This window comes from Scyliorhinus canicula, chromosome 16, assembly GCF_902713615.1.
Source record: "Scyliorhinus canicula chromosome 16, sScyCan1.1, whole genome shotgun sequence".
NCBI lineage: Eukaryota > Metazoa > Chordata > Chondrichthyes > Carcharhiniformes > Scyliorhinidae > Scyliorhinus > Scyliorhinus canicula.
The window spans coordinates 25,927,204-25,955,082 of NC_052161.1; the positions used below are offsets into that span (position 1 = coordinate 25,927,204).

Below are 27,879 nucleotides of genomic sequence, written 5' to 3' on the forward strand. Positions count from 1 at the left end.
AGAGAAGCTGGACTTGAACTGAAGACTGGGGGCTGGGGAATGTTGTACGCAGCCCGGAGGCTTTGTCCTCCTTGATATCCTTTCGCTTTTTTTGGTTCTATTGGACGATGTTTTGTTGCTGTTCTGTTTTTTCTTTTCTGCTTTTCGGGACTGTTATTTGTTTACTTGGGTGTTTTATCATATCATGTTGGGATTTTTATTATTTCACTGGTTGCGGGTTTGGGTGGGGTTCGCGGCCCTGTTGGGTCATGTGCCTGTCTTCCTGCGTTTTGGGTCGGTGGGTGGGGCTTGGAATGGGGGCCCGGGCTTTTCTCCCACGCTGGAGAAGCAGGGAGCGGGGCCGGCATTGGGGGAATGGGTGTGAGACACTGGGGAGGGCAATTGGGGTGGCGGGAGCAGCCGGGGTCAGCAGGACTCGGCTGACTTACGGAAGTACAATGACTGGAGTTAGGCAGCTGGGGGGGGGGGGGGGGGGGGAGGGGGGGGTACAGGGGGGGAAAGAGATACCGGGCTGCTGCTGGAATTGCCAAGAAGGAGCTGGAGCGTGCAGAGGGGGTCGGGATGGGGGTCTGTCGCTGTGGGGAGTGGGCTGCGCGGGCACGTTGCGGATTACGGAAGGGTGATAGCTAGTTGACGGGGGGGGGGGGAGGGGGGCAGGTGGCCCTCCGACCCGGCTGATCACCTGGAATGTGAGGGGACCGAATGGGCCGGTCAAACGGTCCCGCGTGTTCACGCACCTGAGGGGGCTGAAGACGGACGTGGCTATGCTTCAGGAGACATACCTGAAGGTGGCGGATCAGGTTAGGTTGAGGAAGGGGTGGGTGGGCCAAGTGTTTCATTCGGGGCTGGATGCAAAAAACCAGGGGGTGGCGATCCTGGTGGGAAAGAGGGTGTCGTTTGAGGCGTCGCGTGTGGTGGCAGACAGCGGCGGGAGGTATGTGATGGTGAGCAGCAAGCTACAAGGGGAACGGGTGGTGCTGGTCAATGTATACGCCCCAAATTGGGATGAAGAAGGTTTCATGCGGCGCATGTTGGGCCGGATTCCAGATTTGGGGGCGGGGGGCCTGATAATGGGGGGGGGGGGGGGGGGATTTCAACACGGTGCTGGATCCGCCACTGGATCGATCCAGTTCCAGGACGGGTAGGAGGCCTGCGGCGGCTAAGGTGCTACATAGAACATAGAACAGTACAGCACAGAACAGGCCCTTCGGCCCTCGATGTTGTATCGAGCAATGACCACCCCACTGCTGAGGGGGTTTATGGACCAGATAGGAGGGGTGGATCCATGGAGGTTTGTGAGGCCGAGGGCCAGGGAATTCTCATACTTCTCCCAGGTGCATAAGGCCTACACCCGGATCGATTTTTTCGTTTTTTGCGTGGGTAGTAGACGCTTGGAGGTGGGGCTGCTGGCGGGCAAGGTGGTGAGGGGCGGGTTTGAGGATGTATCAAAAGGTATCTAGAGGCCAACGATAATGTGGAGGTCCGAGTGGGGACAGTCTGGGAGGCGCTGAAGGAGGTGGTTGTGGGGGGGGGGGGGGGGGTGATCTCCATTCGGGCCCACAGAGAGAGAGGAGAGCAGAGCAGAGAGAAAGGGAGAGATTGGTGGGGGAGATGGTGAGGGTGGACAGGAGGTATGCGGAGGCCCCGGAGGGGGGATTGCTGTGGGAGCGGCGCAGCCTTCGGGCTGAGTTCGACTTGTTGACCACCAGAAAGGCGGAGGCTCAATGGAGAAAGGCTCAGGGTGCGGTGTACGAGCATGGGTAGAAGGCGAGCAGGATGCTGCCACACCAGCTCCGTAAGCGGGATGCGGCCAGGGAGATTGGTGGTGTTAAGGATCGGGGAAGAAATGTGGTGTGGAGGGGGGTAGACATTAATGGGGTTTTCGGACTTTTACGAGAGACTATATCGGTCCGAACCTCCGGTGGAGGAGGGAGGGATGGGGCGCTTTTTGGACCGGCTGAGATTTCCGAGGGTGGAGGAGGGACAAGTGGAGGGTCTGGGGGCGCCAGTTGAGCTTGAGGAACTGGTCAAAGGGATAGGGAACATGCAGTCAGGGAAGGCGCTGGGGCCGGATGGGCTCCCGGTTGAATTTTACAAGACGTATGCAGACCTGCTGGGCCCCCTGTTGGTTAGGACCTTCAACGAGGCAAGGGAGTGGGGCTTTGCCCCCGACGATGTCTCGGGCGCTGATCTCCTTGATTCTTAAGCGAGACAAGGATCCCCTGCAGTGTGGGTCATACAGGCCAATCTCACTCTTGAATGAGGACGCCAAGTTGTTGGCAAAGATCTTAGCCACGAGGATAGAGGACTGTGTGCCACAAGTTATCCACGAGGATCAAACGGGGTTTGTGAAGGGGAGGCAGCTGAACACTAATATACGGAGGCTCTTGAACATTATAATGATGCCGGCGGTAGAAGGGAAGGCGGAGATAGTGGTGGCGCTAGATGCGGAGAAGGCCTTTGATATGGTCGAGTGGGAGGTGCTGGAAAGGTTCGTGTTTGGGGAGGGGTTTGTCAATTGGGTGAGGCTGTTGTATGAGGCCCCGATGGAGAGTGTGGCCATGAATAAGAGGAGGTCGGAGTATTTTCGATTATAATCGAGGGACGAGGCAGGGGTGTCCCCTGTCCCCCCTACTTTTTGCGCTGGCAATTGAACCCCTGGCTATGGCGCTGAGGGAGTCGGGGAATTGGAGGGGGCTGGTCCGGGTGGGGGGGGAGCACCGAGTGTCGCTCTACGCGGACGACCTTTTGTTGTATGTGGTGGGCCCGGTGGGGGGGGGAATGCCGGTGGTGATGGGGATTCTCCAGGAATTTGGGCATTTCTCAGGGTATAAGCTGAACTTTGGGAATAGCGAGCTGTTTGTAGTACACCCGGGGGACCAGGAGGGGGGGATTGGGAGGCTCCCACTGAAAAAGGCGGAGAGGAGCTTCAGGTACTTGGGGGTTCAGGTGGCTGGGAGCTGGGGGGCCTTGCATAAGCTTAACCTCACAAAGCTGGTGGAGCAAATGGAGGAGTTTAAGAGGTGGGACATGCTGCCGCTGTCTCTGGCGGGTAGGGTGCAGTCAGTCAAGATGACGGTGCTCCTGAGGTTTCTGTTCCTGTTCCAGTGCCTCCCCATCCTTATCCCGAAGGCCTTCTTTAGGCGGTTTAACAGGAGCATTACGGGGTTTGTGTGGGCACACGGGACTCCAAGGGTGAGACAGGTGTTCTTGGAGCGGGGCAGGGATGGAGGGGGCTGGCGTTGCCCAACCTCTGTGGGTATTATTGGGCTGCCAAAGCAGTGGGTAATGGACAGGGAGGGGGCAGCATGGAAGAGGATGGAGATGGCATCCTGTGTGGGCACAAGCCTGGAAGCGCTGGTAACAGCGCCGCTGCTGTTCCCTCCAACGAGGTATACCATGAGCCCGGTGGTGGCAGCCACCCTCATGATTAGGGGGCAATGGAGGCGGCACAGGGGGGAGGTGGGGGCCTCGATGGGGTCCCCGATACGGGGGAACCACCGGTTTGTTCAGGGGGGAGAATTGATGGTGGGTTCCTGAGTTGGCACAGGGCAGGTGTCAGGAGGCTGGGGGACCTGTTCATAGATGGGAAGTTCGCGAGCCTGGGTGAGCTGGAAGGGAAGTTTGGGCTCCCCCCGGGGAACACCTTTAGGTACATGCAAGTAAGGGCGTTTGTCAGGCGGCAGGGTTCCCTCTGCTGCCGCCGCGTGGGGTTCAGGACAGGGTGCTCTCGGGGGTGTGGGTCTCAGAAGCGTACCAGGTGATGCAGGAGGTAGACGAGGCCTCGGTGGAGGAGCCGAAAGGTAAATGGGAGGAGGAGCCGGGTGAGGTGATTGAGGAGGGGACGTGGGCGGATGCCCTGGAAAGGGTGAACTCCTCCTCTTCTTGTGCGAGGCTTAGCCTCATACAGTTTAAGGTGCTGCATAGGGCTCATATCACCGGGACAAGGATGAGCCAGTTTTTTGGCTGCGAGGACAGGTGTATTAGGTGCTCTGGGGGCCCAGCAAACCATGTCCACATGTTCTGGGCATGCCATAGCGCTGGGGGAATTTTGGAAGGGTGTAGCAAGGACGGTATCGAGGGTGGTAGGATCCAGTGTCAATCCAGGCTGGGGACTCGCAATATTTGGGGTTGCAGTGGAGCCGGGAGTGCAGGAGGCTAAAGAGGCCGGTGTTCTGGCTTTTGCGTCCCTAGTTGCCCGGCGGAGGATTTTTCTTCAGTGGAAGGATGCGAGGCCCCCAAGCGTGGAGGCCTGGGTTAACGACATGGCGGGGTTTATTAAATTGGAGAGGGTGAAATTTGCCCTAAGGGGGTCAGTGCAGGGGTTTTTCAGGAGATGGCAACCATTCCTTGATCTCCTGGCAGAACGGTAAAATCAAAAGGTCAGCAGCAGCAACAACCCCGGGGATGGTGGTGGGGTGTGTGTGTGTGTGTGTGTGTGTGTGTGTGTGGGTTGAATCTTTGCCAACGATGGGCATTTTTTTTTTCCTGTATTGTATATACGGGGGGGGGGGGGGGGGGGGGGGGGGGGTTGTTCTTTTTGTTCTTAGAATTTTCTGTTACTGTTCTTATTTGCGAAAATTTGAATAAAAATTATTTTTTAATAAAAAAAGAATATTAAGACAGATGAGAAAAGAACTGCCCCAACTAATAATACTGACATATCAAAGTCAGTAAATGGACAATAAAGAAAATTCAAGTACCTGCAGAATTAAAAATTACAATTGTACTTACAGGAGTAAGTAATCTTTCGGAGTCAATGACCAGGAACTTTGATTTAATAACGTTTGCCGGTGATCTGACACAAGATGTAGTTTTTGGAAGAAAGGCAAGTGAACATTTTGCCAAGTCTATTCGAACTCTACTGAGAATGGGACTGAAATTGTTCAGAAATTGTGCAAATAGAACTATGAAACTTCAGAGAGGGGAAATAATTGACATGGCTCAAACAGAATGAAAAATAACTTGTTTTAAAATAGGACTGGGAGAAGCAACAAAATCATAAATGTTCAAGAACAAAGCAAGAGTAAAATACCATTCAGTGAACATAAGCATCTTAACAACATTCTTGAAACAGCTAAAAGAGACTTTGACAAGAGATGTTGACGCACAGTTTTTGACAGTGTTAAATCAAAGTGCAAATTTACCACATGAATTTGGAAAGTGGGCTTGAGAATGGAACTATGCCTATAAGTGACAAAAACTGCACAGCAGACTTAAATGAAACACTTGTTCCAGAGTTGAAAACCAGAAGAAACACGAGATTAAGTTATGATAATGTTACCATGTATATATTCTGATGATGCTGTTAAAGATGTCTTTGTTTTGGGAATTGAGACAGAAAGAATGCTGAATGCTTTTAGACGACTGAAGTTACCAGAGACCAAGCTATTGTTTGAAGAATTCAAGGAAGAGTAAACAAGTGATGAGAGTTAAACAGACAATTGTAGTAACCAGATTTGAAGTGGAAAAGCAAACCTCAGCAAGTAAATCATCTTTTGAGATAACCTTAATAGAGTCTGGGAATCAAGAGTTAAAGCAATTATGAAGAGTTTGTATAAGAAATCCAAAAGAGTTGGTGTAAATATTGGACGGGATTCAGTGTTAAACTCTGTGTTAAACATGGAGTGGAAGTTTTGTTTAAGTGTCATTTGGAATACCTGTACTGGATTTCGGAATGAAAGCATTATTGTGAAAGAAGATTTTAAAGCGTGTCTTTGGGAGTAGGGTTTGGAAACTCATTCGGGGGGGCGGAATTTTAAAAAAATTATTTTTATTCAGATTATCAAACAAAGTTTTTGCATAACCATTAACAACATTTAACACAAGGTAAACATTAACATTATATACAAAAGAAAGAAGAAGAATATATGTGACTTTTCCCCCACAATCGGGGGCTTCGGGTCCCTCCACATTAAAAGAATCCATCTCTGGGCTACCAGGGAGGCAAAGGCCAATACATTGGCCTCTTTTGCTTCCTGAACTCCCGATTGTCTGACACACCAAAGATCGCTATCTCTGGACTCGGCACCACCCGCGTAACTAAGATCTTGAACATTGCCTTAGCGAATCCCTGCCAGAATCCCTTAAGAGCCGGGCATGCCCGGGGAGGGGGGACGGAGTTTGAGGAAGAATCCCAGACACTAACTCGAGTCCAGAGCAGAGTGCGTCTATTGCACCACTCATCTTGTGTGCTTAAAAAGGGACCGAGTGTGTTAATGAGATCTTTGTAGCTTAAGATGTACTTTGTAATCTGTGTTAATCTTTAAAACTGTGTGCAATTATTAAGCTAATGGAGGAGGACTATGTATCATAATCCAATTTTTATGCTGGATCTATGCTTTTTCCTGGTTGTTAAAACAAATTAGCTGTCTTGTGACTCTGTTCCTCCAAACATTATGAAAAAATGTCAAAGTTAGTCTTTTGAGCCAGGGTTTCAATCAGAAATGTTTCATTCAGTTAGAACATCAACTGCGATCGTAACAAAAGATAGTATCGGTTGTCTATAACAATTCTGCAGACAAAGTTCATTTGTTAAATTCACAATGAAATGGAACTCCACTCGGAACCACAGACCTATGTTTTCATAGTCACAACATACAGAAGAGGAGCGGTAAAAGAAAACATAACCAATTCCATCAACAGTACTTGTTAACATAATATGCCTTAGCCTACTCAAAAAATAGTATTTTCTGCCATCACCATCCCGATTACCCAACTGACATTTCCATAGTAAAGATTTCCACACTCATTTTACCCTCACGATTCAAGCCCAATTGCAGTTTTTTTTGTTTTTTTAAAAAATTCATTCATAAGATGTGGCACTGCTGGTGGGCCAATTTGTCTACCCCCAATTGCCCTGGTGGTGGTACGCCACACTTTTGAACTGCTGCAGTGCATGTGGTGTAGATATACCCATAATTCTGTTTGGAAGGGAGTTGCGGGATTGTAATCCAATGACAGTGAAGAAACGACAGAATCGTGAGACTCTGAGGAGAACTTACAGCTTCTGGTGTCCCCATGCATCTGCTGTCCTATGAGGTAGATTTCACAGGTTTGGGAGGGCCCTCCTCGAGTTGCTGCAGTGCATCTTGTAGATGATGCACATTGCTGCCACGGTGCATCTGTGGAGAGTGTGTGTGTTTAAAGTGGTGGATAGGATGTCAATCAAACAGGCTGCACTGTCCTGCATGCGACAGGCTTTCAGTGTTGTTGGAGCAGCACATAGCCAGGCAAGTAGACAGTATTCCACCACATTCAGATTGGTGTCTTGTAGATGGTGTGCAGGCTTTGGGGAGTCAGATGGGGACTTGCACACTGCAGTATTACCAGCCTCTGACCTCTTCTAAAGAAAATATTTCAAACCTACAGCAACATCTTGTTCCAATCAGTATACAAATTTTACAACTGGCAGGCATATGAATTGAACTGTAGCTCCACATGTATCAGTAAAACAATGGAAACCTTTTTACCTTATCTTCTGAAAATTTTGCTGCACATATTTCTCCCTCATCAGGTATATATTCGTCTGTATTATTCACATTTATGTAGGCCTCCTTCAGTGATAATTCAAGTTTTCTTAAAACCTCCAAGTTTTCTGAAGTGAGGATTTGTACATAAAATTCAGTTGGATCTTTGAAATCAGTGACAACAATCTGGAAATAGCAAAATTTAGAAAATCTTTGAATGCAGTGCATAAGTAAACTCACAATTTATGGCTAAGTTTCAAAAGTATACCATCACAAACTGTGACACAGCGACAATTTCAACAGGAAATAATTTACTGATAATGAAGAATGCAGCAAAGCTCCAATAGTTTTTTAAAAAATATTTCATGAAGGTATTTGAAAATTTTTATAACTGTAACAAAAACAATGACATCAACATGGTAAAATAAACATTTCCTCCCCCAGCCCAATCTTCACACACTTCAACCATACAACAATCCCCCCCCCCCCCCCCCCCCCCCCCCCCCCCCCCTTGGAATACGGCATCTGCTGACATTTTTTATTTTTCCCGAGAAAGTCGGCGAACGGCTGCCACCTCCGGGAGAACCCGAACATTGACCCTCTTCTGGCAAACTTTATTTTCTCAGGACGAGAAACCCAGCTATGTCACTAACCCAGGTCTCCACTCTCTGGGGCTTTGAGTCCCTCCATATTAATAAGATCCGTCTAGGGCTACCAGGGAGGCAAAGGCCAGGACGTTGGCTTCTTTAGCCCCCTGAACTCCCGGATCTTCCTATACTCCAAAGATTGCTACCTCCGGACTCGGCACCACCCGTGTTTTTAGCATCGTGGACATTGCCTCAGCAAAACCCTGCCAAAAACATCTAAGCTACGGGCATGCCCAAAACACGTGGACATGATTTGCTGGGCTTCCCGCGCACCTATCCTCTACCCCGAAAAACTTGCTCACCATCCTAGCCACTGTCATGTGTGCCCGGTGGATTACCTTAAACTGTATCAGGTTAAGCCTGGCGCACAATGAGGTGGTATTAACCCAACTTAGGGCATCCACCCATGGACAAGCCTCCATCTCTCCTCCGAGCTGGTCCTCCCACTTGCCCTTAAGCTCCTCCACCGGAATTTCCTCCGCCTCCGAAAGCTCCTGGTAAATATCCGATACCTTCTCCTCTCCCACCCATGTACTGGAAATTACTCTATCCTGTATCCCCCATGGCGGCTGCAGCGGAAAGGCTGGCGCCTGTTTTCTCAGGAAGTCGGAAGCTCCAATTGTTATGGTCTCTTTAGAAGGATCACGGCACAAAATATATCAGGGTTAAATCTGATCATATTACAACATCTCAGCAATGGGGTTAGAGGGAAGCAAAATTCTGTCTTGTAAAGCTGCCCCCAGACTTTTAAACAGTACTTGCAGATGTGTACCCTGTAAAATTTATTTTCCAATCCAAGTTAAAAAGATTGTTAGGCATCTCATATATCTTAGAATTGAGAGTGGAAGGGGCAGTGAAGAGTGTTTTAATGAGAGTTGGCAGCAAAGAAAGGAGCTTCTTCACTTTCTGGAATGAGCTTGGAGTAGCAGAGGATAGCATGCCATATAATGCATGTTAGGGCCTCAGGTTACATAGACATGGTGAGGAATAGGAGAGGCATTTCCTTTTTGTAAGCAGAGGATAGGGAGGAGATGGTATGACAGAGTCCAGAATTCAAGTATGACATCCTGTGATGGTAAGAAGTTGACATGATGGAGTTGGCTTGTCAGTGTGGAATTTGCACATTCTCCCTGTGTCTGCGTGAGTCTCACCCCACAACCCAAAGATTTGCAGGTAAGGAAATGCCATTGTTTATAGAACCCATGTATTGATCCTCTCAGGGCAAATTTGACCCTTTCCAATTTTATAAATCCCGCCATGTCACTGATCCAGGTCTCCACACTTGGGGGCCTTGCATCCTTCCACTGTTGCAGAATCCTTCATCGGGCTACTAGGGACGCAAAGGCCAGGACACCGGCCTCTTTCGCCTCCTGCACTCCCGGCTCTACCGCAACTCCAAAAATCACGAGTCCCCACCCTGGTTTGACCCTGGATCCAACCACCCTCGACACCGTCCCCGCCACCCCCTTCCAGAATTCTTCCAGTGCTGGGCATGCCCAGAACATATGGGCGTGGTTCGCTGGACTCCCCGAACATCTGGTGCACCTGTCCTCACCCCCGAAGAACCTACTCATCCTAGTCCCGGACATGTGGGCCCGGTGCAGCACCTTAAATTGGATGAGACTAAGCCTCGCACATGAGGAGGAAGAGTTGACTCTCTCCAAGGCATCCGCCCAAGTCCCGTCCTCTATCTGCTCCCCAAGATCATCCTCCCATTTAGCCTTCAGCTCCTCCACCGACGACTCCTCCACCTCCTGCATTATCTTATAGAAGTCAGACACCTTCCCCTCTCCGACCCACACCCCCGAAAGCACTCTGTCCATCGTCCCCCGCGACGGCAGCAGAGGGAATCCCTCTATCTGTCGCCTAGCAAATGCCTTTACCTGCAAGTATCTGAACATGTTCCCTTGGGGAAGGCCAAATTTATCTTCCAGTTCCCCCAGGCCCGCAAACCTCCCGCCAATAAACAGGTCCCTCAATTTGCTGATGCCCGCCCTTTGCCACCCCCTAAATCCCCCATCCTTGTTCCCCGGGATGAACCGATGGTTGTCACCCAGTGGAGCCTCCATCGAGCCCCCTGTTTAGCCCCGATTCCGTCTCCACTGTCCCCATATTCTTAGGGTCGCCGCCACCACTGGGCTCGTGGTAAACCTCTTAGGGGAGAGGGGCAACGGTGCCGTTACCATGGCACCCAAGCTCGTACCTTTACATGACGCCATCTCCATTCTTTTCCATGCTGCCCCTCCCCCCTCCATCACCCATTTACGCACCATTGACACATTGGCTGCCCAATAGTACCCCAGAAGGTTGGGCAGCGCCAGCCCGCCTCTATCCCTCCCTCGCTCCAGGAACACCCTCTTCAATCTCGGAGTCCCATGTGCCCACACAAAGCTCAAAATACTGCTAGTCACTCTCCTAAAGAAGGCCCTGGGGATAAAGATGGGCAGGCACTGAAAGAGGAACAAGAACCTCGGAAGCACTGTCATTTTGACGGACTGTACCCTCCCCGCCAACGATAATGGCAGCATGTCCCACCTCTTGAACTCCTCCTCCATCTGATCTACAAGTCTGGTGAAGTTATGCTTGTGAAGAGTCCCCCAGTCCCTGGCCACCTGCACCCCCAGGTACCTAAAGCTCTCCCCTGCCCGCCTAAGCGGGAGCCTACCAATTCCTTCCTCCTGGTCTCCAGGGTGCACCACAAACACCTCGCTCTTGCCTAAATTTAATTTATAACCTAAAAAGGTCCCAAACTCAGCTAGCAACTCCATCACTCCCGGCATCCCTCCCACCGGGTCCGCCACATATAGTAACAGGTCATCGGCATACAACGACACCCTATGTTCCTCTCCACCTCGCACCAAGCCTCTCCACCTCTCTGAATCCCTCAACACCATCGCCAGCGGCTCGATTGCCAGTGCAAACAACAAGGGGGACAGGGGGCAACCCTGCCTGGTCCCTCGGTAAAGCCGGAAGTACTCCGACCTCCTCCTATTCGTGGCCACACACGCCATTGGGGCCTCATATACTAGCCTTACCCATCTAATGAACCCGTCACCAAATCCAAACCTCCCCAACACCTCCCATAGGTACCCCCACTCCGCTCTATCGAAGGCCTTCTCCGCATCCAGTGCCACCACTATCTCTGCCTCCCCCTCTATCGCCGGCATCATGATGACATTCAACAATCTCCGCACATTCGTGTTCAACTGCCTTCCCTTCACGAAACCTGTCTGGTCCTCGTGCACAACCCCTGGCACACAGTCCTCTATCCTAGTGGCCAGGATTTTTGCCAGGACCTTAGCATCCACGTTGAGGAGAGATATGGGCCTCTATGCACCACACTGCTGGGGGTCCTTGTCCCTCCTTAAAATTAACGAGATCAGCGCCCGCGACATCGTCGGGGGCAAACTCCCCCCTTCCCATGCTTCATTAAGTGCCCGCACCAGCAAGGGGCCCACTAGGTCCACAAACTGTTTATAAAATTCCACCGGGAACCCATCCGGCCCCGGTGCCTTCCCTGACTGCATCTGCCCGATCCCCTTAACTAGCTCCTCCAGCTCAATCGGCGCACCCAACCCCTCCACCTTCTCCTCCTGCACCTTCGGGAAAGTAAGCCCGTCAAGGAACCTCTCCATTCCCCTCCTCTCCCCCGTTGGCTCCGACCGGTACAGTTCCCCGTAAAAGTCCTTGAAGACCTCATTCACCTCTACACCCTTCTGCACCACATTCCCACTCGTCTCTCACTCCAGCAATTTTCTTAGCCGCATCCCGCTTGCGGAGCTGATGAGCCAGCATCCTACTCGCCTTTTCACCATGTTCGTACACTGCCCCTTGTGCCTTCCTCCACTGTGCCTCCGCCTTTATAGTGGTTAGCAAATCAAATTCAGCCTGCAGGCTGCGCCTCTCCCCCAACAGTCTCTCCTCTGGTGCCTCTGCATACCTCCTGTCCACCTCCAGTATCTTTCCCACCAGTCTATCCCTCACTCCTTTCGCTCCTCTCCCTGTGTGCCCGGATGGATATCAGCTCCCCACGAATCACTGCCTTCAGGGCTTCCCAGACCATCCCCACCTGAACCTCCCCCGGATCATTCACCTCGAGGTACCCCTCAATACTTGCCCGGACCCTCCTACACACCTCCTCCTCCGCCAACAACCCCACATCCAACCGCCACAACGGACGTTGGTCCCGCACCTCCCCCATCCAATGCGGAGCGTGGTCGGAGATTGCAATGGCCGAATACTCGGCCTTCTCCACTCTCAGAATCAGTCCCCTACTCACCACGAAGAAATCTATCCGAGAGTAGACCCTATGTACGTGGGAGAAGAAAGAGTACTCGCGTGCCCTCGGCCTCACAAACCTCCATGGATCCACCCCACCCATCTGATCCATAAACCCTCTCAGTACCTTGGTCGCCGCCGGCCTCCTACCCGTCCTAGAGCTGGACCGATCCAGTGAAGGATCCAACACCGTATTAAAGTCCCCCCACCACCACCATGATCAGACCTCCCGCCTCCAGATCCGGGACCCGTCCCAACATACGCCTCAAAGCCCGCATCGTCCCAATTTGGGGCATACACATTAGCCAGTACCACCTTCTCTCCTTGTAGCCTGCCCCTAACCATAACATACCTACCCCCCTTATCCGCCACCACCTCTGATGCCTCAAACAACACATTTTTCCCCACCAGAATCGCCACTCCCCGGTTCTTCACATCCAACCCAGAGTGGAAAACCTGCCCCACCCATCCCTTCCTCAGGCGGACCTGGTCCACCACCTTCAGGTGGGTCTCCTGAAGCATTGCCACATCTGCCTTTAGCCCCTTGAGGTGAGCCAGTACCCTCGACCGCTTCACCGGCCCATTCAACCCTCTCTCATTCCAGGTGACCAACCGGATCAGAGGACGTCCCACCGCCCTCCCCCGTTGACTAGCCATAGCCCGTCGACTGCCCGCCCCAGGCCAGCACCCCCTGCCCGACCCAGTCCCCACAGCGACAACACCTCTCCTCTGTCCCCCCAACCCCTTCCTGACCCTACCAGCAGCAACCCGGTATTCGCCCTTTTCCCCCCTCCCTTCCCCCCCAGCCTAGGAACCCTCCCAGCCGCGAACCGTCCTCCATTGTACTTCCGTGTGTCGGTTAACTTCTGCTGACCCCGGAAACTCCCGCCATTAACCCCACCCCTCCCAAAGTGGGATCATCCCCCAATCTATCCCTCCTCCAGGCACCGCTCCAGCGCGGGGAAGAACCAGTTAAGGCCCCGCCTCTCCATCACCGCCCCGCAGCGCGGGAAACCAGAGGAAAGCCCGTGCTTTCGCACTGCCCCACGACACCCTTCTGACGCAGCTCCCAAATAACAGCCCCACTCCATACCCCCAACCCGACATAGAATACAACAAACCCCCCCGACCCTCCCCGCAAGATACACAACTCAACCAATGCCCCACAGCAGAAAGAAACATAGCAGAACAACACCCCCATAAATAACCATATCAAAATTGCAAAAGTACAAAAAAAAACATTGCAACAGCAGAATCCAGCGCTAAGATATTACAACCGACCCCGCAACCCCAAACCCCTAGTTCAAGTCCAGTTTCTCCGTCCGCACGAAGGCCCACACTTCCTCTGGGGAATCGAAATAATAATGCCGGTCCGAATAAGTTACCCACAGGCGCGCGGGCTGCAACATTCCAAACTTTATCTTTTGCCTGTAAAGCACCTCCTTCGTCCGATTAAATCCGGACCGCCGCTTAGCCACCTCCGCACTCCAATCCTGGTAGATCCGTACTACCCCATTCTCCCACTTGCTGCTCTTCACCTTCTTGGCCCAGCGCAGCACACATTCCCGATGGAACCTCACCAGCACCGCACGTGGGGGTTCATTGTCCTTAGGCCTCCTGGCCAGTACTCTAGTGTGCTCCCTCCAGCTCCAAGGGCAGATGGAAAGACCCAGCCCCACTAGCGAGTTCAGCATTATAGCCACATAGGTTGTCAGGTCCGACCCCTCTAGCCCCTCCGCAAGGCCCAAGATCCGCAGGTTTTTCCACCTCATGCGGTGATCAAGCTCCTCAAGCTCCTGCCACTTCTTGTGGAGTGCCTCGTGCCCCTCCATCTTACTCACGAGGACCACGGCCTCCTCCTCTCGTTCAGTGGCCTGCGTCTGCAACTCCTTGATGGCAGCACCCTGGGTGGTCTGAATCTCCGACAGCCTTCTGTTTGTTTCCTGAGAGCTCAGTACCTCAGCCTTGAAGTCTGTGAAGCAGCGCAGGAGAGCAGCTAATTGCTCCTGGGCCCACTGTTTCCACTCCTCTGGAACTCTGCCAGCAGCCATCTTGGATCCCTTCCCCCGTTTTTTGGGGAGCTGCTGCTGCTTTTTCCCCCTTTCCACTCCGAGTTCGAGTCATGGACTGCGGGGAAAGTCGTTCAGCACACCTTCCCCCTCCGGGAGACGTCGAAAAATTTCCATTTTGGGCTCGAAAAAGAGCCGAAAAGTCAGTTTAAAACGGGAGCTCCCAAATGTGTGGCTTCCTACTTCATCACAGCCACCGGAAGTCTCGCTTCAAGTTTTTTTTAATTAATTTTGTTCAAGTGATGTGGACTTCGCTGGTTGGGCCAGCATTTTTGTCCACCCATAACTGCCCTCGGGAAGGTGGTGGTACGCTGCTTTCTTGGACCATTGCAGTCCGAGGTATAGGTATATCCACAGTAGTTAGGGAGGGGGCTCAAGGATTTTTGATTCAATGACAGTGAAGGAACGGTGAAATATTCCCATGCCAGGACAGCAGCTGCCCAGTGGTGGCATTTTCATGTATCAGTTGCCCTTTTCCTTCTATAAAGCCACGGTCATGAGTTTAAGGTGGTGTCGAAAGAACTTTCAGGAGTTCCTGCAGTGCATCTTGTGGATGGTACATATTGCACTGTGGCATTGGTGGTGGAGGGAGTGAACGTTTGTGGTTGGGGTGTCAATCAAGCTAGTTGCTTTGTCCTGGATAGTATTGAGTTTCTTCAGTGTTGCTGGAGTTCACACACAGGCAAGGGGATAGTATTCCATCACACTTCTGACTTGTGCCTTGTATGGACGGCACAGTAGCACAGTGGTTAGCATTGTTGCTTCATAGCGCCAGGGACCTGGGTTCGATTCCCAGCTTGAGTCATTTTCTGTGCGGAGTCTGCACTTTCTCCCCATGTCTGAGAGTTTCCTCCGGGTGCTCCAGTTTCCTATCACGTCCCGAAAGACGTGCTTGTTAGGCGAATTGAACATTGAATTCTCCTTCAGTGTACCCCATCAGGCGCCGGAGTGTGGCGACTCGGGGATTTTCACAGTAACTTCATTGCAGTGTTAATGTAAGCTTACTTGTGATTATTATTATTAGATAGTCGACAGGCTTTGTGGAGACAGGCGAGTTACTTGCTGCAGGAATCCTAGCCTCGGACTTGCTCTGCTGACCACCTAGAGGTTGAAAGTAGAGGATTCAGTGATGGTCATGCCATTGAATATCACGGGTCAATGGTTAAATTGGGTTATCTCTGGAGTTCAGCTCTTTTGCAATTGTCTGAATCAAGGCTGTAATGAGATCAGGAGTGTGGCCCTGGCGAAACCCAAGGTGACTTGATAGCACAATTGATGATAGAGAGAAGACTGATGGGGCAGTACGTGGCCAGGTTGGATTCGTCCGACTTGGGTATTCAGGACATAGCTGGGCAATTTCCCACACTGTTCAGTAGATGCCAGTGGAACAGCCTGGCTAGTGTAATTATGGTTGCTGTTTTCTGCATTGGCAACGGTTTCCAAGCCACTGTAGCCATTGATCATAGGGGTTTAATACGTATCCAGAAAGATTACATTCCAGTTTAAAATAAAATGGAACAAAATCTAATTGCTGAAATCCTGCAGATTCTCACTCATCTCAAAGCCTCCTTGAATCATGAACATTTTTTCAAAAAATTGTTTTTAAAAAGTGAATTTGTGCACCCAGAATGATTAGCAGACTGAAAAATCTAATTTATTCAGTAACCAATGGATGCATCCTGTCCAACCCCACAGTGTGCTTTAGCCCCAGCTGCCTAACTACTTTCTACTAACTTATAAACAGAAGTCTGATACCACTAACTATCTTGCTAACCAATGGTCAGATTATACTCGGATCTGTGAACATAGTTTAGGCTGTCCAAACATGATATAACTGTTACAGCCAGCAGACTGGAAAAAAATTAGCCAAAGGTGGCATTACAATGCACAAGCGTGCATCCATATGAAGAAAGTATTTCCATTTTTAATCCAGATCATTTCCCACATAACTATCTGCTGCAGGGAACAAAATGAACTTATCGTTTAGAATAGGGGTGGAAAGTGAATAAACAGCAATTAGGTCAATTATATCAACTATTGGACTTGAGTACATCTGACCTCAACACACAGTTACATATTCCAATGCTCAAGAGGCCTTACGAACTGACATTCATTTCCCCATTTGTTACATTTGTTAGGAGATGAAAGCAAAGGGGGAAAAACAGAACAGCAAAACATTTTAAAGAACAGGATTTGATGCAGCAATAGTGTACTGAATCCAACCATTCCTCAGAACTTTAAAGTAGCATAATTTAACCATCAGAATTAGAGACTCAGTTCAACCCGTTGGCTGTAAAGTATTTGCACAATTCACATTATGGGTAAAAAAAATTAGAACAGAAGATCATCAATATCTCAAAGCATGGAAATACAAAGAAGGTATGGGTGAGATGAGGGTGGTAAAAAAAAACAATAATTGAACCTTAGCTGCAATAAGAAAGTTTACCTGCACATGTGATCCTTTTGGCAATTTCATGCATCTCAGATCACTTAATCGAATTTTCTTCTTCCCCACTATCTTGGCATTTGTACACTGACAAGGTTAATGATAAATATATGTAAATTACTTGAGCAATTTATATGATGTATTTTTACTATTTTGTGACACCAACTGGTAGGCATTTCAGTGAAGTACCGCAATAAAGAGCAGTGCGATTCCAAGGGAAACTCTCTATCCCAGTGGACTATGATCACATGGTAGTTTACAGCTCAAAACAACAAATCATGTGGTGGTGGTTGGGGGGGGGGGGGGGGGGGGGGAGAAAGAGGAGGAGAAACTGTGCTAAAAGTTGGCTTTGATTTGAGGATCAGCTGCCTCTGAAAAATCTTCTTGCAACCCAGAACCAGTCCACAGCCGAAAGTAAATATAACTGCTCAACTTGCTGGGAGGTATATCTGCGAGTATTTCTCGTGCCCACCATGAAAAGCAGTGAAAGAATAATTAATTTTCCCCCCACACAATCAGCACAGACACCAACCATGTAACCATTTCAAGGACTCCACCAACTTCCCTATTCACACTGACCCACTGAAGCTAACAGTTAGCTTCACAGCAACAGGATTCCAGGTTTGATTTCCGGCTTGGGTCACTGTCCAGTGTTGAGTCTGCACGTTCTCCCAGTGTCTGTGTCGGTTTCCTCTGGGTGCTCCGGTTTAGGTGAATTGGACATTCCAAATTTTTCCTCCGTGTACCCAAACATGTGCCAGAATGTGGCAACTAGGGGATTTTCACAGTACCTTCATTGCAGTGTTAATGTATGCCTGCTTGTGACAATAAAGATTATGAAAAAAAAATTTTTTTTGTAATTAATGGAATTCCTCCATTTTTATTTGGGTTTCTTAGCATGCGCAAGCGAGAGCGATTGACAGTAAAGGAAGAGAGAGAGCGAGTGAGCAAAAGTGTGCACGTGACTTCAGGTATTTTGAAAGAGCAATTAGTATACATTCATATTTTGTACTGTTTGTTAATAAGCTTAGTCTTTTTATTCTGGTCAAAGCCCGGTCAAAGTCTCTTTTATTTGTGTTAACAGTAACAAAAAGTAAATGATTGGCCATTTTAGTGAGTGAATCAAACTTTTAAACTGATGGTGCGACCTGTGGAGCTAATCAAACTGTGCACTCTTCCCATCCCAGTTATTTTTTTTTTTTAATTGAGAGTATCCAATTCATTTTTCCAATTAAGGGGCACTTTAACATGGCCAATCCACCTCCCTGCACATCTTTGTGGGGGCAAAAACCCACGCAAACACTGGGACAATGTGCAAACTCCACTCGGACAGTGACCCAAGCCAGGATCAAACCTGGGACCTTGGTGCCGTGAGGCTGCGGTGGTACCCACTGCACCACTGTGCTGCCCCCCATTCCAGTTATAACAGTACATCCACAACTACCCACAAATTACTTTGCTATTTCTTACTCCAATGGTCTTATTACTGACGGTTTTCTTGCATTCCCACCCTCGCACATTCTCTACCTGTTTGCGCTTGTCCTTGTAAAAATAGGAGGCCAAATCGTCAAAATGCCCCATCACAATATTTTAGCAGTTGATTTGCTCAACCACTCCCATGCATGTACCCCCCACCGTCCCCTTTCCAATCTAAATGTCCCTAGGGTTTCTCCACCCTTCAGCCCAGAACCTGCACCCTTCTATTTTCACTTCCATCATACTCTCTCCCTATTTCTCAATCATGGAAACTAACTCCTGCTTCTTTTGCCCCACTGCCAGTAAAATACAGATGTACTAAACTCTCCTTCCTGCCTCCCTGGCTATAAATAGTTCCATCCTAGCCTTTTTACTCCTCCTTTCAAAAGGATTCCAGATTTTAAGCACAGTACCTCCAGCAATAGCTTCTCTTCTCACCTCAACACCTTTACTTCCAGAGACCCCAAAGATCCTACCTTGACCCCACCCTCTTCTTGATCAACATGATGACTAAACTAGCAATGATGAGGCAGAAATAGAATACATTAATAAACAGTATAAAAATTACAAAAGATAGAAAAATAAAAATCTACGTATACTGCACTTAGAGAGGCAAAGGCTGGGACAATGAGAATAGTGCTGGACTAATTGACCATTAAGACTTTATTCTTTCTCAGCCATATAAATGGCTTGAAAATTAACTGGAGGGATGAAAGTTTTTTTTTAAATCATCACTAAATAACTCAAACAAACAAATTATATACCACATTATGCTCCACAGGCATCTTTTCTTTGGTTAATCTTGGATGGTTCTCCGGTCTACTGTTAAATTCAAACAAAGGTTTAATATTAAAAAAGGTTCTTTTTTTCCTCATTTACTATTATCAAAATTAACTCAAGAAGTTGATCAGTTAGTTATACATCAGCACAAAGTGGCCTCAATGCAGTACTTCAACTGACTAAATAAAAAAATCCAAGAGCAATTGAATGTTCAATGTTGAATTCTCACATTTGCAGAGTGACCCAAATATGAAATATAAATACAAAGATTAAACAACCAGCAAACAATTATCCAAAATGCAAACATCTGTGCAAGTGAAACAAATTCTAAACATGTCTCTTAAATTTTATATGGGGCATCAGATGTTCTCAAAACATTCTTAATATTAATTTGAGTCAATCCTCTCATTGCCATGAGCTTGTCTGTGTTCTTGTTTGAAAAAAGCTAGACTTCACAACAATTTAATATAAACTTATAACACTGTCTCATGATGGTATTATATAAGCTTTACTTTATGAAGCACATCCGACAAAGAGGAAGAGGAAAATTACGTGTTCTCTTTACAATTATTCTCTCTCGGGTCTCAAGAGATAATTGCATTGAAACGTAGTTTACATTATCTTTGTGAAGAAGAAGAAAGCAGAAAAAGAACATAGCCTTGATCTAAAGAAGTATTTATCCAAGGTGTTTTTATTGAAAAAAAAATTAAATTTACTCAGTAGACAATTAAATGGTAACGAGTTGATAAGATCTGGTATCCAAAGCGGTCCCAGTGAGGGTTTCGCCACAGAAGCTAGACATTGGCCTTTTTGGTAAAAATGGCACTCATACTGTCACCATGGTCATTTTGTATTTCAATCTACATTTACTTTCTTTTTTTTTAAAATAAATTTAGAGTACCCAATTAATTTTTTCAAATTAAGGGGCAATTTAGCGTGGCCAATCCACCTACCCTGCACATCTTTGGGTTGTGGGGGCGAAACCCACGCAGACACGGGGAGAATGTGCTAACTCCACACGGACAGTGACCCAGAGCCGGGATCGAACCTGGGTCCTCGGCGCCGTGAGGCAGCAGGGCTAACCCACTGCGCCACCGCGCTGCCCTTATTTCAATCTACATTTTAAAGTCACTAATTTATAGGACTGTTTTTTGAAGAACTAAGCACATCAATTTCAGGCAATTAGACATGATAGATACAGATAGTGATTCCATGTAAAGTACTGCTCAGTTATTAGCATTCATGTGTTCAGTCTGTTGGGTGCAGCGAAAATATTGACATTGGTGCTACTGAATCCTCACCATCACTTACAGTGGTTTTGCAGGTTTACATATAGACCTGTGCACTGGCCAGTCAATCTTCTGACATTTAACTGAACAATAAACTTGCTTGCACTGCGAACATCGATTTGATCCTGAAAGACAATTATGGACCAGGAAAAAAAAAATCAGAGTGAGTGTCAAGAACTGCCAGTTTAACAGAACTAAATGTCATGACACTGAAATATCACCTTAAGATATGGAATCAGATTCCACACAAATGCTGATGTCACCCAGCTCTACTGCTTCATCAACTCTCTCCTTCCCTCTGCTTGGAACTGCTTGTGCCGTTCAGCTGATTAGCCATCATCCAGCCATCAATGGTGAGATACAATTTCCTCCAGTTAAAACATTGGAAGATGAGAGCCACCAACTTCACCATAAAAAAAGACTATCGATTCCAAAAAATTACTTACAAACCACTCCCAGGAAACAGTTCAACTTCTGCATCCTATTTATTCTCTAAGTATGAGCTTCCAAACCAGTATATAGCTTATTGAAAAAAATAATAATCTTTATTAGTGTCACAAGAGGTTTACATTAACACTGCAATGAAGTTACTGTGAAAAGCCCCGAGTCGCCACATTCCGGCACCTGTTCGGGTACACCGAGGGAGAATTCAGAATGTCCAATTCGCCTAACAAGCACGTCTTTCGGGACTGGTGGGAGGAAACCGGAGCACCCGTAGGAAACCCACGCAGCCACAGAAGAACGTGCAGACTCCGCATAGACGGTGACCCAAGCCGGGAATCGAACCCAGGTCCCTGGCGCTGTGAAGCAACAGTGCTAACCACTGTGCTACCGTGCCACCCATGCCTACTCCCATCTCTCTAATATTATTCATCGCCACTCTGCCTTCACCCATCTGAAGCCAAAACCTGTATTTATGGTTACAGAGACAAGTATTTCAACGGTCTCTTGGTTGGCCTCCCATTCGTCAGCTCATCTAAAAATCTGCTGCTCATATCCAATGCTGCATCAAGTCCCACTCTACTATCACCCTCTTTTACTCACTTGTAGCCATCTAAGATGGACACTGGGCTACAAAATGGAGAACTGCTAAGGCTGCAGGGAAATACAGTCTTAGTGAGGACAAGCAGCTTGCAGAAGACTGTTTTGCATTCTGCACGTACAGAAACCAGTTTCTGGCCAGGTGCAGAGTTTCAGCCAACGGTGCAAATGGGAAACAGATCTGCATAGTAATGAGGTGATCCAGATCCAGACCCCGGACAATAGAAACATTTAAGTATCAATGGATACTTTTCCTTAGACGCCCAGACAGAATGGCGGCAAAGCAACCAACACAAAGAGCCGTAGGGACCGCCCTACCCATCGAGGAACGACCCTCAGATTGGGGAGTTTGAAAGATATCGATTGGGAGACACCCAATCGATACCTGGCAGGTGAAAGAACCGCCCCAAGGGGGCACGGACTTCTAGGACCTATAAGAGTAGGTCCCGCACATGGTTCGGTCTGCTTGCTCCGGGAGCCCAGGACTGCTTGCTCCGGCACAGGACTGCTGCTTGCTCCGGCCCAGGTCTGTTGTTTTGCTCCGGCCCAGGTCTGTTACATCGCATCCTGACTCCAGTTTCATCACCGGCCGTTGAGCCTCAGCCATCGAACTGTAAGTGCCAAAACAACGATCGCTACGTGATCCAGACCTTGCTAGATCTTGACAACTTTACGAATCAGAAAGTTGCAGACCAAGAACGGGACGAAGGCCTTGTTCCCTGACCTTGTCTGTTCCTGTCTAGATAAGTATTTAGTTGTTTAGTATTAGAAGTAAGTTAGTCTCTTTAGCGTATGCATGTGTATTTATTATTTTTGTTATAATAAACACCAATCGTTTGGACTTACTAATCGGTGTACGGATTTATTACTTTGAACCTGACCTTGTGACGGTGTCTCAATACGGCACCTGGCAACTCCGAGCATAATTACACATACAGAGCATAGTAGTGTTATGCACACGGCCTTTAAACGGAGGCGTGTTAATCACACTCCAGTAAAACGAGCAACACACTAACCTACAATAGCTCTCTGTTGACCAGCGCCTCCATACTCATGTTCACATCCCTCCCTACCTCTGTAACACCAAAGCTTTTAGTAAGTGTTCCTTCGATTCTGCCTGTTCATGCATTGACATAGCCTTTCACACTGCCACTCCGCCATCGGATTTTCACAGAAACTTCACTATAGTGTTAATGTGAGCCTACTTGTGATAATAATAAAGATTATTATCTTGGCCCTTGCGGGATTCTTTCCCACCACATCTATACTTCTCTAACTACCGCTACTCTAAGAATCCCCTTAAAACCCAACTCTTGATTAGGTTATTCAACCTCCATTTGAAAATTATCTTTGGTTTATCAATTTTTATCAAATTACAATTATCCATTTAGGGCAGCATGGTAGCATGGTGGTTAGCATAAATGCTTCACAGTTCCAGGGTCCCAGGTTCAGTTCCCGGCTGGGTCACTGTCTGTGCGGAGTCTGCACGTCCTCCCCATGTGTGCGTGGGTTTCCTCCGGGTGCTCCGGTTTCCTCCCACAGACCAAAGATGTGCGGGTTAGGTGGATTGGCCATGCTAAATTGCCCGTAGTGTCCTAAAAAGTAAGGTTTGGGGGGGGGGGGGGTTGTGTTACGGGTATAGGGTGGATACGTGGGTTTGAGTAGGGTGATCATTGCTCGGCACAACATCGAGGGCCGAAGGGCCTGTTCTGTGCTGTACTGTTCTATGTTCTACATGTCTGAAGTGTCTGGGGCTATTTTTTCTAACTTAAAGACAACATGTGAATGAAAGTTGCTGTTGAATCTCACACAAACAGCTGTTACAGCACAAGAGACTGCCATTAGGTCCACTGTGTCTGCGCAATGAAATGAATATCGCTTGTCACAAGTAGGCTTCAAATGAAGTCACTGTGAAAAGCCCCTAGTCACCACATTGTGGCGCCTGCTCGGGGAGGCTGGTGTGGGAATTGAACCAGTGCTGCTGGCTGCCTTGGTCTGCTTTAAAATGCAGCTAAACCCTGTGCTAAACCAGCCCCTTCTCCCATACCCTTGCATATTTTTCCTTTTCAGAAAATAATCCAATTCCCTGTTCTCAGGCAACAAATTCCAGATCTTAACCACACACGCAGCACAAAAAGCTTTGTATGTTTCCATTGCTTCTTTCGCATTAATCTTCAATGTGTGCTCTCTCATTCGTGATTCTTACATCTTAAGGAACAATTTTTTAATCTATTCTTTCCAGACCTTTCATGATTTTGAATACCTCTAGCAAATTTCCTTTCAGCCTTCTCTTCTGCAAGGAAAACAGTCCCAACTTCACCAATTTATCTACATAAAGTTCCTCATCCCTCAAACTATTCTCAAGAATCCTTTCTGCACTCACTTTAGTGCATTCACATTTTAAAAGTCACTGCAGACTAATTGGAACTTTGAATGGGGGGTGGATTTCACCCAGCATATTACACAATAAGGACTGTACCAACAACGTAAATAAAAAGAGACCCTGCCATCAGAGTTTAGGGAAGGAGGGAGCTAGGAAATTAGCAAGCAAAAATAACAGTGAGACTATAAAATTAAACAGTAGTCTCGGATTGATCCCAGGACATTCATGAGTATAAAAAAAGCCAATAAACCAGAAGTATGCATGGCTGGCTAGATGGTGCAGAAGGGGCAAATGGTGCAGGAGGGAAGGCATCAGATACCTGGTCTCGGGACCTGCACAGGCTGGGTGGATTGCACCTAAACTAAGCCGGAACAATTTCCTTGCAGGGTGATTTGCTACTGCAATTGGGAAGATTTAAACTAACTTAGCATGATCCAGATGATGATATTCGAGGTCAGATACCAAACAAAATATTGAGGAAGCAGTTTCAGTTAATTCGTTATTATGGAGGTAGACAGCGTCTGTACAGCTTTCTATTACTGGTAAAGAACCAAATGCTAATACTCTTTTTCCCTAACAATATTCCCGAAAGAAATCTATATGGTACGTAGCATCAATAAGGCAGTTTTGTTCCCATCAGTGATTAGTTCATTAAGATGAAAGTTCTCAGCATAATAGAATTAATTTATAATCCATTATTACACGAATGCCTGCCTTCTCAACTTCCATGCACCACTTCGGTCCCCCCATACAAATCAATATTTTCTTTCGTACTCAACTCATCCAAATTTATGCAAGCATTCTTCAAAGCATCACAATCTCCCAGAAGAACGTTAAATTAGATAATGCATCTAACAACGGACCATGTGACAAAAACGAAACGCAGTTTAACCATTTCTGTGAAGACAATGTGGTCACAGCTTGAAGCCTAATTAAATGCTTACTATTGCTAAACACTTGTGGTGAACAGAAATCACAAAGCCTTTCATGCTTTTTATTTCACCTCTATTTTCAGGCCATTAAAATTTTATATACTTTTCCCTGTTAACTCATGGAACCTCTTAAGATGCAAGTATTCTTGGTCATCTCTGAGCTCCCTTTTGAAATTCAACAGCTGAAAAATCAATTTGTCAATTTCTCTCAAAATGCAAATATCAGATTATTTCAGACCCAAAGATCACCTGTTTCTCTGTGTATTTAACAGTGTTAGTTTATTCAACAACAGGGGCACCAGAGTCAAATCCAAACAAGGTTTGAGCACAAGCCACTGCATTGCTATTAGGATGTGGAACCTGGATGTATTTCCGATCCCTAACCCAGTGCTGATTAATCCTATTGGGTCAGCAAACTAAGCTTCAGCCTTTAAAAGAGTCTTGGTACAAAACTTTTGAGGAAGCAATGTCCTTTCATAATTTTGATGGGCGATGGGGTGGCAATATCACTGACAAATATGGAGACAGAATAAGGAAGGTAGGATTTTTATTTTTACTTGCTGTATTAACAATACCCACCTTGCAATCCACAGTAACTGCAAATTGTAATGGCTGACTGTGGTGAAGATGTGGTCAACATTTTCTCAAGTCTAAAATTCTGCAACAGAAATATTTTTCTACAAATTATGAAACTGAGAAAATAGTCATTAGTTTAATAGGAATAAAATTAATTCAATCATTACAACTTTTTTATGAACACAAGGATAGTTAATTCCAACATTTATGTTTTAATGTACATATGTTATAATTTAAAATTTAAATTAACATATCATGCATTACATACAAACACAACCGAATTTGTCCAACAAGGTACATTTATCAGTATTTTACATTAAAATTTCCAATGTGCTAACTATACAAAATATTTTTTTGAGTTAATGGTTTACTGTTTCAGCTAAATCAGCACAACTTCACACACATGCAAAGAAAAATAAATGATAAGTCTCGATGTCTTGGTATTTAACTTATCAAGCTACTATAAGGGAACTAAAACAAATTCAACTTGAAACATTAAAGTAAAATTAAAACAAAAATGATTATCTGATCACACTGCATCCAGTTCTAGTCAGAGACATGGGGGCTCATTACCCAAGCACTGGAAGTGGTGTGGAACCCATGATACTCATCCCCAGGACCAACTAAGTCAAAATAAATTTGCACTCTTTAGCCTTGAATAGAGGCATCCAACAAGTTCTCTTATTGAAAAGAAATATATGATCAATACAGAAAAGGTAGATCCAAACATTTCAAACTAAACTGAAAAAGAACAGGAAATGCAGGGAACTAGCAAAAGACAAATTTAGAATCAATAGCAAAGTTTTGTCAAAAAAAACTGATAATAGTATGGATTCCACCACCCCATCAGCTGATAATAGTATCGACGTCCAAATAGAAGACAGACAACAAACTTGAAATAACAGTTTGATGTTTTAGGTTCCAAATGGATTCCAAACGGTCTTGGACATTGTTAAATAGGGTGACTTATAACTCTTTCAATTCAATTATTCTTGGAAATTCTTAACACAAATTATTACACAAAAATGCGATGAAATGTTTAATTGCTTACACTGTTCATGTCTTCAGTTGATACAGATGAAGACAAGATCGGACCAATTGCCTGATGCCGCATTCTTCGCTCTATATCTATTTTTAAAAAGTTCAGTGAATTTAAAATTATGAGTCTAGTCAACAGCACAATATCATCCTATAGTCTAAATCCAATGACCTGTAATAAACAGCTTCAATCCAAAACAATGCTGTTGCTATTAAGTATTTAGAAAGGACACTGGAATGTCATTGATCTACCCATTTCATTTTTGTTTGATTTTTGTTTAAATGCCTCAACAGGGGTACCTAGATCCAACTGACGTACTCAGTGGCATGGAGCTAATGATTGGGACAAAAAACGCAACAAAATGAAGTGTGCGTGGAGTTTTCACATTCTGTGTGGGTTTCCTCCAGGTGCTCTGGTTCCTCCCACAGTCGAATGATGTGGGTGGGGTTACGGGAATAGGGAGGAGGAGTGGGCCTAGATCAGGTGTGCTTTCAGAGGGTTGATGCAGACTCGATAGGCCGAATGGCCTCCCTTCTACACAGTACACATTCTATGGGAGTATAAAAATACAGGGCGAGGCAAAGTATGATGTGGAGATACCAGCGTTGGACTGGGGTGAGCACAGTAAGAAGTCTTACAACACCAGGTTAAAGTCCAACAGGTTTGTTTCAAACACGAGCTTTCGGAGCACTGCTCCATTCACCTGAGGAAGGAGCAGTGCTCCGAAAGCTCGTGTTTGAAACAAACCTGTTGGACTTAACCTTCTTACGAGGCAAAATTAAGCAAGGGTAAGAGCGCTAAGTAATAATAAGAAAGCACTAAAGTAATGCATAGGGCAGATAGAGGTTAAGAGACAACATGTTCCATTTGAAACGCATGATGATCCTATTTACTTGTTCTTACTTGATGCACCAGTATGTTGTATTTTGCGGACACAAAAATTAATTTAGACACTCAAGGAACAAGTTTTTTAAAAATATGCCCCAAGAATTTAAAACACAGGCTGGAAAATATTAAATGATAATGATACCCCTGCTGAACTCGGTGGATCCTAGTCGGTCCTCCCTTGACACCATTCTTTCAGCTGTAAACTCTCCCATTCTTTCAGCTGTAAACTCTCACACCAGTACCCTTACTGACATCAAGACAGTCCTAGAACCACAGCGACAGAATGAATACAGTGGTGTCCAGGATGACTGAAGGGATTAAAGAGAGCGTGTCGTTACGGGGCAAAGTCGGTGGCCTGGAAAACTGGTCAAGGTGACAAAATTTATGCATTGTTGATTTACCAGATAGGACTGAAGGCCGAGACCCAACACCATTTTCATCATGATTTATTCAAAAAGGTAGTGGGTGAAGATACATTCTCTAAACCCCTGGAGCCACAGTACCGTTTGGTTGAAACTGTGCGAGCCATTCTTAGTTTAGTTCCATCACTACAAAAAGAGAAGGAG

At 46.8% G+C, this 27,879-nt stretch overlaps 1 protein-coding gene across 2 annotated transcripts in view; it reads right to left on the reverse strand.

Annotated features, from left to right (window-relative positions):
* tdrd1 (tudor domain containing 1) overlaps nucleotides 1-27,879 on the reverse strand; it is a 144,063-nt gene that overhangs the window by 72,711 nt on the left and 43,473 nt on the right. For both annotated transcript variants that reach the window (XM_038773345.1, XM_038773344.1), the window contains exons 3-8: nucleotides 26,438-26,514; nucleotides 25,390-25,468; nucleotides 20,477-20,579; nucleotides 19,150-19,207; nucleotides 16,910-16,996; nucleotides 7,473-7,655 (exon numbers count right to left, since the gene is read on the reverse strand). In XM_038773345.1, coding sequence (XP_038629273.1) covers nucleotides 7,473-7,655; nucleotides 16,910-16,996; nucleotides 19,150-19,207; nucleotides 20,477-20,579; nucleotides 25,390-25,468; nucleotides 26,438-26,514 — 587 coding nt within the window. The remainder of the gene's footprint in view (nucleotides 1-7,472; nucleotides 7,656-16,909; nucleotides 16,997-19,149; nucleotides 19,208-20,476; nucleotides 20,580-25,389; nucleotides 25,469-26,437; nucleotides 26,515-27,879) is intronic.